Genomic DNA, 17604 nt, shown 5'->3' with positions numbered 1-17604 from the left:
AGATAAAGTTTAATTTACCAAAGTCAAGTGTTATTATGTATACAGAATAAGGTACAGAGAAAAATAATGAGGATAAAATGGATTCACCAGATTTGGAGTCCATGTCAGACTGTTTGATGAATAATGGATAATCGCAAAATTCAGCCATTCTGATGGTTGATTTTAAAGAGTTTTCACCTTAACAGGTATTTTCATTTATTTAAAAAATAAAAATAAATCAGAATGCCTTACCACCTTGGCGTGAAAGCTGGCATCCCAATATCAAGAGGGTTATGGGCTTGTGAGTCTCTTTTCAGGTGATGGTCATCCTGTATGGCCATCACCATTGGTTTGGAGTTTCAATATAGCAGGGTTCAAAAATATTGCAATTAGAGAGTGAGGGGGGTAATTTATTTGCAAAGGTGGCAAGTAAATTGCGCAGATGGACCCAATATCCAGTCAAAGCTAGTCAAGGAAACAGCTAAAAATATAAACCAATACTAATAATACTAAAACCTTTATTTTAAACAACAAAAACATATGAGCTTGCCATATATGAGCTTCAATAATAAATGCTTCTGGATACACAATGGGATTGTCTGGCAGTGGGAAATCTTGTATTTTTGCTACATTGTCTGAATACCAAGCAAATACATGGGCAAGAGAAAACCCTTATTTTCAGTAGAAATAATGCAACTCAGCAGAGAATGCTATTATATGGCTGGCTCCGCACCTTTAAATGACTCAGTAGTGACTGTGCCACTCCAAACTTACCTCTTTCCCTGTACCTCCAGCTCTCATCGAGTGAGTGCGCAAGAGCTAATCAGCTGTTCTGGTTGTCAAATAGACAGATGCCATCCCCAATGTAAAACCAGCTTTAATATAATCATGAATAAGCAATTTTGAAGAGAAAAACATTAGAATGGTAGGTGGACAGGCAAGACTATATGTTGTGAATCTCTATACCTGTTATATGTAGTAACCCGTGAGACTCTGTACCCCATTTGTTACCTCCATTACCTCTGACACCCTGGGTTCCATCATCTTACCAATTGTAATAGTAAATAGAGATTCACACAGTATTGAAGAAACAGTTCAAATGTGTTTACTGTATCAATTAGAACACAAAATATGTACATGTCAACTTTGGTCAGTTAGTAAGAAACACTCCATAACACTCAACTACTTTATCTATAATTATCAAAGAAACAATAGAATGATGCAAATTTCTCTTGGGTGTATAGTAACCAAATATTAATCACTTCAGGCCCAGAAGATTTAGCTCCTCGATGACCAGGCCATTTTTTGCGACACGGCACTGCGTCTCTTTAACTGACAATTGCGCGTTCATGCGCCACTGTACCCAAACAAAATTTACTTCCTTTGTTTCCCACAAATAGAGCTTTCTTTTGGTGGTATTTGATCACCTTTTTTATTTTTTGTGCTATACACAAAACAATTTTTGAAAAAAAAACAACATCTTTTACTTTTTGCTATAATAAATATCCCACATTTTTTGTAAAAAATAAAATCGCAACAAGCATATATTGATTGGTTTGCGCAAAAGTTATGGCATCTATAAAATCGGGGATAGATTTATAGCATTTCTTTTATTATAATTTTTTTGTAGTAATGACAGCGATCTGTGATTTTTTTTTATGGGGACTGCGAAATTGCGGTGGACAAATTGGACACTTTTGACACATTTTTGGGACCACTGACAATTATACATAGATCAGTGCTATAAAAATTCCCTGATTACTGTGTAAATGTCACTGGCAGGGAAGGGGTTAACACTAGGGGGCAATCAAGGGGTTAACTGCGTTCCTGTCACGTGCGATCATGGGTGCCCAGCAGGTGCATGCCCCTAGTGGGCAAAAGAAAAAGTGACATAAGGTAATGTCAATCTGCCCAGCCGAGCCAACCTGCCACAGTAAAACTGCGGCGGTTGGTCCGAATCATCAGTATTTTGAAGAGAATCATCGTGGTTATGGGAGCAGCTAGCTGCCATAACCCCAGTATCCTCTTCTTGAGCAGGCAGTCTGCTTTAAGATAAAATTGGTCTCTGCCCTCCGCCGCTTACCGGAGCTGGTTGGCAGCGGTGGAGGCAATCGGATCCTTCTCCTGGCCTGACATGAAGAAGAGTGAGGGGAAGACAGCCCACCCATCTCCATATCATTGCAGGGCGGCAGCAACGTCAAAACGTCACTTCCGCCCACAGATCTTAAAGGGACTTTTTTAAATTACAATTTTTAATTTTTTTTGCATTTTAGTGTAAATATGAAAGTATAAAAAACTGCGCCAACATACAAAAAATATTGTATACACCAATTTCCCAAAATAGAGAAAATTTGTAATAAATTAATAAATAATTGGTATACTTCGAAACTTATAACAAAATAGTGACAGTCAATATAAATCCATAATTAATGAGTTCATGAAAAAAAGTCCATAGATGGTCAACCCTTGCGATCCTATATAAAAACACCACGGTGGTTGCACACACTTGAAACTGCGCACACGTGCCCATCACCTTATAGTGAGTGCGCTTACCAGATTATAGCTTAATGAGAGCGTGGTAAATATATCCTTAGTCGCCACAGGGTACTCCTCCTCTTAATGGATCAGCACACCATAATTATGAGCAGTATTCATATGCACACATCTTATTCAATGGTCCCACAGATTGCTATCAATGGCTCAAAGGAAAAAGAGGGAACCGACATAGTGTAATACTGATAAAAAGTTTAATAAGAGCAAGAAAAGGTAGCACACTTACAAGAACATCGAGCTTTTTCCGATGAGAATTCCGATCGTGTGTACGCGGCATGAGAGTCTTCTCAGCATCTGCATCGTTGCCAACTTCAACTGAGTTCCAGAGTGGTGAGCGGGCATAACCCATGTCATAGTTAAGGACACTGCTTTCAGACATCTTTCACACAGTTTAGCTGATGGTACTTGTAGTTCCATGGAAGTTAAAACTTATGTTATAACGAACACTGAAAGTAGACATCTATGCCCAGTTCACATGACTGATTCTAGTATCTACACTGGATAACACCCTTAGGATTATAAAAAAAGCAAGTTATAATACAACAAGGATAAACCAAGGTCCTGCTAAAATTTCTACACTCTGTCACCCAGGATTACTTTATTTACAGCATAAAGAGGCTAGCTGAAGACATCCGGATTTCAAGGAATACTCTTTTACCTTTTTATTATCCTATTTTTCCTCATCTGTTTCAATAGCATTGGACTGCATTTAAAGGGCGCCATCCTATTTGAACATAATATTGCATATTGTTTTTCCATATTGTGCAAGATTTACTGGCTTGTGAGTTGAGGAGGCAGAAGAGAGAAACCTGACACAAAAGGTATAGTTTCAGTTGTCTACCCCCTTTTTAACCTGTTCACATAGGTTACTTTTGTGATTGGGTTAACCACTTAAGGACCAAGCCTCTTTCTGATAGTTGTTGTTTACAAGTTAAAAACAGTTTTTTTTTTTTCGAAAATGACTTAGAGCCCCAAGCATTAGATCTTTTTTTTTCTAACACCCTAGAGAATAAAATGGCTGTCGTTGCAATACTTTCTGTCACACCATATTTGTGCAGCGGTCTTACAAGGGCACTTTTTTTAATTAAAAATTAAGACAACAGTATAAAAAAAAATGATATTGTGAAGGATAATGTTACACCCAGTAAATTGATATCTAACATCTCATGCTTCAAAATTGCGCCCGCTCATGGAATGGTGACAAACTTTTACCCTTAAAAATCTCCATAGGCGACGTTTAGAAAATTCTACAGGTTGCATGTTTTGAGTTACAGAGGAGGTCTAGGACTATAATTATTGCTCTCACTTTACTGATCGCGACGATACCTTACATGTGTGGTTTTAACACAGTTTTCATATGCGGGCACTACTCACGTATATGTGTTTGCTTCTGCACATGAGCTTGGCGGGACTGGGCGCGCTTAAAAAATGTTTTTCTTATTTATTTTACCTGATTTTTTATGGGGACTGCGAAATTGCGGTGGACAAATTGGACACTTTTGACACATTTTTGGGACCACTGACAATTATACATAGATCAGTGCTATAAAAATTCCCTGATTACTGTGTAAATGTCACTGGCAGGGAAGGGGTTAACACTAGGGGGCAATCAAGGGGTTAACTGTGTTCCCTAGGTGTGTTCTAACTGTAGGGGGGATGGGACTGTCTATGGAGAGAGAGAGAGAGAGATCGGTGTTCATACTTAAAGAACTGGGATTTGTGTGTTTACACACACAAATCCCGGTTCTCACTCTGTCACGTGCGATCATGGGTGCCCAGCAGGTGCATGCCCCTAGTGGGCAAAAGAAAAAGTGACATAAGGTAATGTCAATCTGCCCAGCCGAGCCAACCTGCCACAGTAAAACTGCGGCGGTTGGTCCGAATCATCAGTATTTTGAAGAGGATCATCGTGGTTATGGGAGCAGCTAGCTGCCATAACCCCAGTATCCTCTTCTTGAGCAGGCAGTCTGCTTTAAGATAAAATTGGTCTCTGCCCTCCGCCGCTTACCGGAGCTGGTTGGCAGCGGTGGAGGCAATCGGATCCTTCTCCTGGCCTGACATGAAGAAGAGTGAGGGGAAGACAGCCCACCCATCTCCATATCATTGCAGGGCGGCAGCAACGTCAAAACGTCACTTCCGCCCTCAGATCTTAAAGGGACTTTTTTAAATTACAATTTTTAATTTTTTTTGCATTTTAGTGTAAATATGAAAGTATAAAAAACTGCGCCAACATACAAAAAATTTTGTATACACCAACTTCCCAAAATAGAGAAAATTTGTAATAAATTAATAAATAATTGGTATACTTCGAAACTTATAACAAAATAGTGACAGTCAATATGAATCCATAATTAATGAGTTCATGAAAAAAAGTCCATAGATGGTCAACCCTTGCGATCCTATATAAAAACACCACGGTGGTTGCACACACTTGAAACTGCGCACACGTGCCCATCACCTTATAGTGAGTGCGCTTACCAGATTATAGCTTAATGAGAGCGTGGTAAATATATCCTTAGTCGCCACAGGGTACTCCTCCTCTTAATGGATCAGCACACCATAATTATGAGCAGTATTCATATGCACACATCTTATTCAATGGTCCCACAGATTGCTATCAATGGCTCAAAGGAAAAAGAGGGAACCGACATAGTGTAATACTGATAAAAAGTTTAATAAGAGCAAGAAAAGGTAGCACACTTACAAGAACATCGAGCTTTTTCCGATGAGAATTCCGATCGTGTGTACGCGGCATGAGAGTCTTCTCAGCATCTGCATCGTTGCCAACTTCAACTGAGTTCCAGAGTGGTGAGCGGGCATAACCCATGTCATAGTTAAGGACACTGCTTTCAGACATCTTTCACACAGTTTAGCTGATGGTACTTGTAGTTCCACGGAAGTTAAAACTTATGTTATAACGAACACTGAAAGTAGACATCTATGCCCAGTTCACATGACTGATTCTAGTATCTACACTGGATAACACCCTTAGGATTATAAAAAAAGCAAGTTATAATACAACAAGGATAAACCAAGGTCCTGCTAAAATTTCTACACTCTGTCACCCAGGATTACTTTATTTACAGCATAAAGAGGCTAGCTGAAGACATCCGGATTTCAAGGAATACTCTTTTACCTTTTTATTATCCTATTTTTCCTCATCTGTTTCAATAGCATTGGACTGCATTTAAAGGGCGCCATCCTATTTGAACATAATATTGCATATTGTTTTTCCATATTGTGCAAGATTTACTGGCTTGTGAGTTGAGGAGGCAGAAGAGAGAAACCTGACACAAAAGGTATAGTATCAGTTGTCTACCCCCTTTTTAACCTGTTCACATAGGTTACTTTTGTGATTGGGTTAACCACTTAAGGACCAAGCCTCTTTCTGATAGTTGTTGTTTACAAGTTAAAAACAGTTTTTTTTTTTTCGAAAATGACTTAGAGCCCCAAGCATTAGATCTTTTTTTTTCTAACACCCTAGAGAATAAAATGGCTGTCGTTGCAATACTTTCTGTCACACCATATTTGTGCAGCGGTCTTACAAGGGCACTTTTTTTAATTAAAAATTAAGACAACAGTATAAAAAAAATGATATTGTGAAGGATAATGTTACACCCAGTAAATTGATACCTAACATCTCATGCTTCAAAATTGCGCCCGCTCATGGAATGGTGACAAACTTTTACCCTTAAAAATCTCCATAGGCGACGTTTAGAAAATTCTACAGGTTGCATGTTTTGAGTTACAGAGGAGGTCTAGGACTATAATTATTGCTCTCGCTTTACTGATCGCGACGATGCCTTACATGTGTGGTTTTAACACAGTTTTCATATGCGGGCACTACTCACGTATATGTGTTTGCTTCTGCACATGAGCTTGGCGGGACTGGGCGCGCTTAAAAAATGTTTTTCTTATTTATTTTACCTTTTATTTTTACACTGTTCTTTTAAAAAAAAAATTGTGTCACTTTTTTTCCTATTACAAGGAATGGAAAAATCCCTTGTAATAGAAAAAAAGCATAACAGGACCTCTTAAATATGAGATGATGGTTTTCCCGTCGGAATTCCAATGGAATTTCACTCAAACTGTCTTGGCTACACACTGTCACACCAAATTCCGACGGTCAATAACACTGCGGCATACACATTCGACGGTACTATAAAAGGAAAGTTTAATGCTTCCGAGCATGCGTCGAATTGTTTCCGAGCATGCAACATAATTTTGCGTGTCGGAATTGCATTCACACGATCGAAAAATCCGATATCAAGGTTTTCCATCGGAAAAATTAAGAACAGGCTCTCAATCTAAAGACCGTCGGAAATGCCGACAGAAAAAGACCGATGGGCATACACACGGTCGGAAATAATAGTCCAGCAAACACTAGAGGGAGCCAACCCCACATTAAAAACACATTAATGTATCCAGGCATAATAGCCAACCCTGGCTACATATATTTACCACCCACATCAGTGCAACCATCTGCAGTGCCTTGATTGCAGCCATCTATGGTGTCCTGATTACAGTCAAACCAATGTAGTCATCTACGATGCCCTGATTTCAGTCACACCAGTGCAGCCATCTACAGTACCCTGACTGCTGCAACACAGGTACAGCCATCTATAGTGTCCTGATGTCAGCCCCCCAAGTGCAGGCACTGCTATTGTAACTAAGGGAAACTGGCCGTGGAGCTGTCAGGCTTCACGGCCGGTTTTCTACTGCACATTAAAGTGTTTGTAACTACTGACTTTTATAAAAATAAAAATTGGCAGCTGGAACACCACTTTAAGGAGGATATGGACACTGTACATGTGAAAAAAAGATAGATGAAACCAACTTTTAAAGCACCTTATAATGGACAAGGACATTAAAATGACCACACCCATCCTGATGCAGATGTCCATACACTATGACTATGTGATCAATCCTGAGCTATTACTTATGTTTCTTTTAGTTTAGTTTAGTTTGGTTAATTATTACTGTTTTGGATCTGCTTACTTTGCATGTAGATTTTGCTCTTGCTCTCTTACTGTGGCGTGGTAGGGGACAGAGCCGCCCATACCATACACGCTTCTCAGTTCTTACTCTAGATATCTGTCTATCACTGCTTTTGTGAGATACTTATGATCCTATTGGTCAACCATCATATATTATATTTGGATATGTTATTCATTGTGACATATGGCTCCTGCTTACTTGATCAGTACTTGTATATCTGTGGTTATCTGCTACGTATACACTACCTTTCTGTGTTTTCTTTTGATAGTGTTAATGTACCATGTAAACTCTGAATAAAAGTATTTACAAAAAAGAAAAAGTCTATGTAAATTGACAGTCCATAAGACGCAACTCTAAAAGGAAAATGAGTAGAGACACAGGCGCCTTCTAAGTGTAGCTATGAGATATGAATTTATTACACATAGCAGAACTACTCACAAGGGAAGCAGTAAAACAGGCATGGGTGGTCTCAAAGGAATTGAGCAGGGGCTCGTCCTGTGCAGCTCTCTCGGGGGGGGGTCCATGGGGGACAGTTTCATCTGTCAGAGGAAGCGGACAGTCAGAACGGGTGGATCCTGGCACTTACAGGTCCGTGGAACACAATGGCAGGAGGGAGATAAAGTCCCTTTCTGGAGTGCTGATGTGAAGGCTACATTGACGCATTTGCGGAGCATGTGTTCCTTCTTCAGGCTGAGTGCTGATGTAAAGGCTACATTGACACGCACTCTCTGCAACCAGCCTCCAGGAAGTGACATCATCTCCCTCCTGCCAGTGCGTTCCACAGACCTGTCAGCACCAGAATCCACCCGCGCTGACCGCCCACTTCTTCTGACAGATGAAAGCATCCCCTGTGAACCCCCCCAGAGAGAGCTTCACATGACTATCCCCCGCTCTGTTCCTTTGAGACCACCCATGCTTGTTTTACTGCTTTCTTTGTGAGCAGTTCTGTTATGTGTAATAAATTCATATCTCACAGCTACACTTAGAAGGCGCCTGTGTCGCATAACATCCAGGCAACTACCATTTCCAGAAAGAGGTTATCTTTCTGCCATGTTTTATATTTCCATCATGACAGCTTAAGTTTAAAGCCAAACTCGAGTAAGATAGAAAGTAAACATCAATGGATGCATTTATGTATTGTATTTAAACAATAAAAGGTACTCACAACTAGTATAAATACCTGAATTTGGGTTGCTTTTAGCCTCCTGCAATCCTCTGTACAGCAGCACACAGACTATCAGAGAGAGAGGAAGCTCTGACAGCCAGTGAGGTTTCTCATGTGCATACACTACATGCTGACATGGAACATACAGGCAGGAAAATGAGCAGAGCGATGCCTCAGATGACCTCAGTCTGTTGCTGCTCCTTCATTGCCCAATCAGAGTCTGGGAGAAGGAAGGCAATCTAACTTTGTTGCTTAACCATAGTAGGAAAAAGCCAAGTCACCATTGTGTTGTTTGGCAGAGCCAGCGTATCTCTGGACGTGGTAGATAGAAATAAATATCCTTTGAAAGGTAAAACAGCTTCCAATTATGTCTTTCAATAGTGTATTTAACTTTTTCCTTTAAAGCTTAGGTTTAGTTTCTTTTTTTTTTTTTAAGCAGCACAAGTGCCAATACCAGGGGCGGAGTGACAACTCATGGGGCCCCCAGGCAATAGGAGATTATGTGGCCCCCAGGCAATCAGAGATTAAGTAGCCACACCGTATACAAAAACACACACAGTATACAATCAAACAGTATACACATACATGTACACACAGTATACACAGACATGTTCCTATTGGCTGAGAAGGTACTGGAGAAGTGGGGCAGCAATAATCTCTGGATTTTTAGACCAAAAGGATGTCGGTAAGGGACATTTCAGAGACAGATGTAAAAAAAAAACACAGATTGTCCCTGGTTTTACTGAGGCTGGCAACCCTGATTGGGCCCCCTAGTGGCCCGGGGCCCTCAGGCAGTGCCCGAGTGGCCAAATGGTCAGTCCGCCCCTGGGCAATACTTATGTTGAATGAGAAGTGTCCATTATGGCTGCTCTGTTTGTTGAAATCTTTATTCCTATGCCACCCAATACCCCTGCAACTGAGATATTCTGGTGCCAGAGTTAATTTGAGCTGCTGGACTTGTCACAGGTACTCATAGAAAGTGTATATTCTTCCCACCCTTTCTGCCCTGTGGTCCATTCATAAAAGCTGCACAATTGCTTACTGCAAAGAAAAGCACTCTGTTAATGAAGGACAAGTGTTTGAATAAAGGACCCACCTCCTCCATTCATAGAGCTTTAAGTTCCGCTTTAATAAAAGAAAACCTAAAATTACAGTATGTATCATTTTAAGCAGATTTGAAAGATTTTTTTGATTTTTCTAGCTTTGAAAAATTAATTAGAAGTTGACTGGTCACCATGCACAGCTGCTCTAGATTCTGGCAATTCAAGTCTCTGTAAATGGCCTGCATGTATTTGAGATGATTATTGCTTTTGCTTATATTCTGAAAAAAGTAAGTTATAGCATTAAAATGTATAAGCGTGTATGTGATATATAATACTATATATATATATATATATATATATATATATATATATCACAAAAGTGAGTACACCCCTCACATTTTTGGAAATTCTTTTTTATATCTTTTCATGTGACAACACTTAAGAAATAACACTTTGTTACAACGTAAAGTAGTGAGTGTACAGCTTGTATAACAGTGTAAATTTGCTGTCCCCTCAAAATAACTCAACACAGTCATTAATGTCTAAACCGCTGCCAACAAAAGTGAGTGCACCCCTAGGTGAAAATGTCCAAATTGGGACCAAAGTGTCAATATTTTGTGTGGCTACTATTATTTTCCAGCACTGCCTTAACCCTCTTGGGCATGGAGTTCACCAGAGCTTCACAGGTTGCCATTAGAGTCCTCTTCCACTCCTCCATGACAACATCATGGAGCTGGTGGATGTTAGAGACCTTGCACTCCTCCACCTTCTGTTTGAGGATGCCCCACAGATGCTCAATAGGGTTTAGCTCCCCAGTGTCAGCAGCACTCATGCAGCCCCAGACCATGGCATTCCCACCACCATGCTTGACTGTAGACAAGACACAGATGCCTATGTACTCCTCACCTGGTATCCGCCACACATGCTTGACACCATCTGAATCAAATAAGTTTATCTTAGTCTCATCAGACCACAGCACATTCCAGTAATCCATGTCATTAGTCTTCTTGTCTTCAGCACACTGTTTGCGGGCTCTCTTGTGCATCATCTTTAGAAGAGGCTTCCTTTTGGGATGACAACCATGCAGACCAATTTGATGCAGTGTGCGGCGTATGGTCTGAGCACTGACAGGCTGACCCTCCCACCCCTTCAACCTCTGCAGCAATGCTTGCAGCACTCATACATCTATTTCCCAAAGACAACTTCTGGATATGACGCTGAGCACGTGCACTCAACTTCTTTGATTGACCAAGGCGAGGCCTGTTCTGAGTGGAACCTGTCCTGTTAAACCACTGTATGGTCTTGGCCACTGTGCTGCAGCTCAGTCTCAGGGCCTTGGAAAACTTATAGCCTAGGCCATCTTTATGTAGAGCAACAGTTTTTTTTTATAGATCCTCAGAGATTCCTTTGCCATGAGGTGCCATGTTGAACTTCCAGTGACCAGTATGAGAGAGTGAGAGCGATAACACCAAATTTACCACACCTGCTCCCAATTTACACCTGAGACCAGGAAGGCACATGAAGTGTAATCTTTGTGTAAAGGCTAGATGGCTATGTCAGACATATTTGGACAAAGTGCAGCACCAAGCAGCCTTTCCCTAAACCTTATTTTTCATTCTCTCCACAGGCTGAGATAAATGACAATTGACAGGCCTTCACTGCAAAAACAGAAAACTTGAAAAAGCCAAAAACTTTCTGAGCAAGCTTCATGGAGGTTCAACATTGTAACAGCACTACTGGAAACACAATTCAGTGAATTGTTTAGGTTTATAAAATATTTGAAATTTTGAAAAAAAAAAATTTGAAATTTTGGTGTAAGTTAAGAACTATGTTGATAATTACATTTTGCTCCATTGGACCACTTATGAAAAAATACTAACCATTCTTCAATTCAAGCTCTTGAGAAGCTTTTAGGGCTCTTTCACATGGGTGTCCAGGGAACAGTAAGGCCCCTTTCGCACGGGGGTGGGCTGCGGCTGCAATCCGCTTGTTCAGCAGGGAATCTTTCTGCTGATCCTTGCTGAGCAGGCGGATGCCAGGCCCATGTGCCGTCCACTCATGCAGGACGGACACAGACCACTCTTCCCTATGGGCCACTGGATGTAAACCGCCCACCTGTCCTTTAACACCCAACTGCCATCCGATCCGCCAGATGAATAGCGAACGTATTCTCATCCATCTGTTTTTGGGGGATTGGCTTGGATGTAGGCAGGTGTAAACGGACACATGTCCGTTTCCACCTGCTGCTCCATAGAGAAGAATGGAAGTTCCGATCAGGTCCACATGAAAGGGGTGAAAGGGGCATAAAATATATCAGGTAATTGAGCTGCAGTTTTACCCTTACCCCCACCTCACAACTGCACACCTAAATTCTAACATTACAGTCAGACAGGGCTGTACACATGGGTGGCCACCATGCTTTGCTTCATGGCCACAGCTAATTTACTTCACTTTGTTTGACAGGTGGCACTGCCAGGCAAACTCGCCCATTGATTTTAATGGGAGCATTGCATCCGCAAGCTAAACGCTTGGCTCACACTTGCAGTGTGTTTTTTAAAACAAAATCCCCCTTGAAAATAATGGGGGAAAAAACACACCCATAGGAGGCAGCAATGATCTCCTTCTATGAATGTGCCAGAAACTGTTATACCGCTCTCTCAAATCCAGGTATGGATCCAACTTATATTGGTCCAGCTTGAATCACTTAAACAGGCATATGCCATTCCTGCAGGGAAGAGTAGAATCAATGTAGTAGTCACTGGTAGAGATGAGCTCAGGTTTGTTCGCATACTCCACATGCAGAGCCCGCCAGGAAGTCGGCGCAATGCTGCGCTAATCACAGGCAGTGAGACATTGCCCCGATGTGCGGCTGCAGAGATCGGGCAATGTCTCACTGCCTGTGATTAGCGCAGCGCTGCGCCGACTTCCTGGCGGGCTCAGCACGTGGACCATGCGAACACGCCTGACCTCATTCCTAGTCACTGGTACTACAGTGATTGCCACTGTCCTGTGCCAATTGGTTGCTCTGCTGTTACCTATATTTGGGGAAAATGAGGGTTGCAATGTGTTCAGTATCACTTCACCATTCTCTCCATACAGTTTGGAGTTTGTCAGACCCCATTTATGTCACAGTGGGAAGGGCCCTTCCCTGTCTAAGCACACTTGTTCCCAGGAGACATAGCCATGTACGATTATACTACTGCTCTACAAATAGAGCCTGATCGACAGTATCTTAATTACTATCTTTATGCATTGGAACATGTTTCCCATGGCAGTGCCCAGTGAGCCCATGTTCTTTTTTTATCAAAAGCATAGAAATTAGCTTTGAAAAATGCCCCCAAAAAAATGTCAACATTTGACTCCCATGAACATTAATGAGGCTCAGGGTTTGTAGATGTGCTTGGTTTACCCATCACTAATACTGTATTTTTACAATATAGTCAAACAACATACAGGATAAGTACACAATCCCCCTGACTTGACCGAGCACACCTAACATGCCTTTATCCCACTAGCCCCATAGGTGCAGTAAGGAGTGGGATGGCCCTGTCTCCTGAGCATCTTCAATCTCAGGAGGTGGTCCTGTCCAAATCTGTGGATGACTACTGCACATGCACATTCATCAGAGATCAGGAAGCTTGCCAAGCAACATAAATCCATGGCTATTATATACCTATACTTTATACTAGAGGTATGCTAGGGGAGAGGTATATGACATTTTCTCTGAAAGGGAAGATATTCAAACTGATGTCATTGGTTATTCAATTTCTGCTGCTTGTGACAGCTCCCCAGTGGCAGTATTAAAAAGTTTCAACTTCACTTTACCTAATGGGCATTATGGGTGACCAAAATGCTACATAATTCTATCTTGCTGGTCCAGCAAGCGAGTGATGCCATATGAGTGATTTGTTGCCAGAAATATTATTATTATAAGCCCTCAAACATTTTTGAGAAGTAATCCATTAATTCTAAATTATGAAACACCTGAGATTCTGTGAGCGCCTGACATTCATTACATCACACCTGTGTCTCACTGCTGAACACAAACTATGCTGGAAACATCACATATAAACCAGCAGAAAGGTAAAATAACTACAATTATTTTATGCAAAATACATTTAATACACTTGGGTTATAGCTATATGGGCCATCTTTAGTTGTGCAACTAAAAAATTGTATGATTGTCCATTTTCTTTGTGTTCATTTATGACAGATGGATGGCCCCAATCTTTCTCTATCACATAGTATGTAATTCAAATCTCTTAACATGAAGTCTACAACTGGGACATTATTCTATTTCTAGTCACCTGTACTAGCATTAAACAGCATTCTTAATTGTTTCGTATCATAGATAAAAAAATAAATAAAAAACTTGGAATATTAGATGTTTCGTTTTAATGACATCATGAAGACTTGGATTTTATCTACTCCCTTCAAATTACTGTGGTCAGAATAAACTTTTCCCTAGTTTGATACTTGTTGCTGACCAAATGTAAGATAGTATAATTTTAGAATGATAAATGCAGACATGGTGTTGTGCTAGAGTATCTTATTTTGCCATCTGAAATACTGAATAATACAGAGAGACATGTGACATGCTGTAGCGGACCTCCACTTTTAAAAATGCTAGTTCCTTAACTGATGATGACTACTAAGGATGAGCTCCGGCGTGCTCGCACACTCCACGTGCAGAGCCCGCCAGAAAGTTGGCGCTGCGCTAATCACAGATAGTGAGACATTTCCCGATGTGCAGCTGCAGAGATCAGGAAATGTCTCACTACCTGTGATAAGTGCAGCGCCGCGCCGACTTCCTGGTGGGCTCTGCACATGGAGTGCGCTAAATTGCTATTTATTTCTTGATTATTGAGGCACACAAGTTCAGAGAAAATTGGGTCATACTGCCGATCACGGGAGGATTTGGACTAGGAGTTTCACTTGATCCCAAGCTGTTTGCCAAACAGGTGAACTAGATGCCCAGATCTGCCCATCCAAACCCTCAGCTGCTGTAGCCAGAAGTCATTCACTTAGTGGTGATATTTATTACTGTGACAATACATTGTTGTGCCATTCAAAATACATTTTGACCAGTATGTGTGTTGGGTTGCAATAATACAGCAATGTAAGAAGGCCTAATGGAAACCTGTATTGACAGAAATACAAAGATTGGCATTGTTGTTGCTCCCTCTTAGGCTCAGTTCACATCTATGTATTTTTATTGCTTTTTACAGAAATGCACTACAGTCCATTTAACATGGTTTCCTATAGGATACATTAACATCTATGCTGCGATTTGTGTTTTTTTTTAAAATCTGCCTAACATCAAATTGGCCAAAATAAAAGGAACAAAAGGGAAATAATGTGTGTTCAAAAACGCAAAGTGCACTGCAAAAAGAGCTGCAGAAATGGATCAAAAGCAAACTGCATAGGTGTGAACCAAGCCTAAAACTACCTTCTGCCTTTCTGTCATGCTAATCCAAGGGTTTTAATACTTTGGGTCACAGACAGAGAACACATACAGAATGCAGGTGTTATGACTTGATTTGTCATTTGCTTGTTCCAGGTCAGTAACTTTTTTACAAAGTGACAACTAATGGTGACCTTCATATTTTTCTCCTAACACCTTTTTCATTAAATCATTTCCATAAGACCCCTTTCACAGTGGAGGCATTTTTCAGGCGTTTTAGCTCTAAAAATAGCGCCTGAAAAAAGTCTCATCTGCAATCCCAGTGTGAAAGCTCGGGTGCTTTCACACTGGGCGCTGCTCTGGCAGGACGTCAGAAAACCCCGGGAAACAAATGAAGACATTCAACTGATTAAAATATAGTGTATGCGTTTTACACACTGTTACCTGAACCTAAAAAACCTTGAGTATATAGAAAGGTTATATAACATTGGTATCCAACCTGTGACCCTCCAGCTGTTGCGGAACGACTTCATGGCTTTGGGAGTCATGCTTGCAACTGTCAGCTTTGCAATTCCTCGTGGGACTTTCCTTGCAATGCCTCTTGGGTCCTGTAGTTCCGCAAAAGCTGGAGGGCCATAATTACAAAAAGCAAAGCACAAAATTGTTAAGGACAAATCTTCAAAATCTAGGACATCCCTTAAATGGCAGTAAACCACTGCAGAATATAAAAAAAATAACTCCAAGACAATGGCATAATGTGCTAGTTTGAATAGCATACCAGCACAATATGAAATACCTTAGAACGAAGCCCTTCCAGCGTTGCCTGGTCACCGCTGAGAGGGACGACATCTTCTCCTGTCCTTTCTTCTGGGTTTGCTGGCTAAAGCGCTGTGAGTGGCCGGAGCCATGATGATGTCACTGGAGCATGCGCGTGGGAGACCTCGGTTCTGGCAAGAAGGTCTGGCATGGTATGCTGGACCTTCAGAGTGCATACGCCGGTGACATCAGTGGCTGCATGCAGGGTGAATATCTCTTAAATTGTGTATGTTTGGGAGATATTCATTTTACCTACAGGTAAGCCTTATTATAGGCTTACCCAACGCTGTATCTTGGCCTAGGCCGGCACTTTGCAAGGGGACAGCACAGAAAGAGTCCCCGTCTTCTTGCAATACACTGTTAGTGCAGCGCCAGTCTTATGGGGCGGAATGGGCTGAGAGGCAAATTAGTCTAGTGTCCAAAACGAATGTGCAAATTGAGGTACCTGTACGTCGTTTCGTGCACGAGATACCGTGGCTGCGTGCCGATGTGTGGGTCCGGCGGCCACGATGTTCCCTGAACACCCGCGAATGCTCCTGAGAGAGGCAGAACAGGGATCTGCCAGTGTGAACAGATCCCCATTCTGTCCGGGGAGTACAGTGTGATCGTCTGTTTATAGTGATCAGGAACAGCAATCTCCCTGTACTCCCAGGCAGTCCGCTCTCCCCACAGTTAGAAACGCTTCCCTAGGACACACTTAACCCCTTGATCACCTCCTAGTGTTAACCCCTTCCATGCCAGTGTCATTTATACAGTGATCAGTGGAAATTTTTGATCTCTGATCACTGTAATAATGTAACTGCTCCCAAAAAAGTGCCTGATCTGTCTGCATTACTACAAAAAAAATTAGTAAAAAAAATGCCATAAATCTATCCCCTATTTTGTAGACACTATGACTTTTGCACGAATCAATACATACACACTATTCACACAAATGCATTTTTGATGCATTTTGCAGAAGTGCATCCTTAACCAGTCATCAGCTGTCAGCGGACTTCCCCGCTGAATGTAAAAATAGATAATTGCTGGCTAAAAAAAAACAACTGTGAAAAAAGACAGAGCGGGCTCCCCCCAGGTCCATACCAGGCCCTTGGGTCTAGTATAGATTTGGAGGGGACCACCCCCACGCCGAGATTTAAAAAAAATGACATTGTGCCCCCCCAAAATCCATACCAGACCCTTATCCGAGTATGCAGGAAGGCAGGCCAGGAAAGGGAGGGGACCCCTCCTTAACCATACCAAGCTGCATGCACTCAATATGGACGGATGCGTGCTTTGGGGCAGGGGGGCTCTGCGTCCTCCACCCCAAAGCACCTTGCCCCCATGTTGATGGGGACAAGGGCGTCTTCCCAACAACCCTTGCCCAGTGGCTGTTGGGGTCTGCAGGCGGGGGGCTTATCAGAATCTGGAAGCCCCCTTTAACAAGGGGCCCCCAGTTCCCAGCCTCCCCCACCATGTGAATAAGTATGGGGTACATTATACCCTTACCCTTTCACCAAAATAAATAGCGCAGTGTTAAAAAATACAGTAGACAGTTTTTGACAAGTCTTTTATTAAAAATATCTTCTTCCACGATTCTTCCTCAAGTCTTCCTCCATCTTCTCCCACATCTTCTTCCTCTGGTCTTCTCCATCTCCCGCTGCTTC

General features: G+C 41.6%; 1 protein-coding gene across 1 annotated transcript in view; it reads left to right on the top strand.

Annotated features, from left to right (window-relative positions):
- CABCOCO1 (ciliary associated calcium binding coiled-coil 1) overlaps nt 1-12553 on the top strand; it is a 212562-nt gene extending 200009 nt beyond the window's left edge. The window contains exon 7 of the mRNA XM_077455428.1: nt 11366-12553. Within this exon, the coding sequence (XP_077311554.1) occupies nt 11366-11386 (21 nt within the window). The 3' untranslated portion in view covers nt 11387-12553. The remainder of the gene's footprint in view (nt 1-11365) is intronic.
- Nucleotides 12554-17604: the final 5051 nt, after the last annotated feature.

Source organism: Lithobates pipiens, unplaced genomic scaffold (genome assembly GCF_037356315.1).
Source record: "Lithobates pipiens isolate NorthernLeopardFrog02 unplaced genomic scaffold, aLitPip1_a1.2 Scaffold_25, whole genome shotgun sequence".
NCBI classification, from domain to species: Eukaryota; Metazoa; Chordata; class Amphibia; order Anura; family Ranidae; genus Lithobates; species Lithobates pipiens.
Note: the sequence above shows the minus strand (reverse complement) of the source record. Positions and strands in the feature narration are given on the sequence as shown.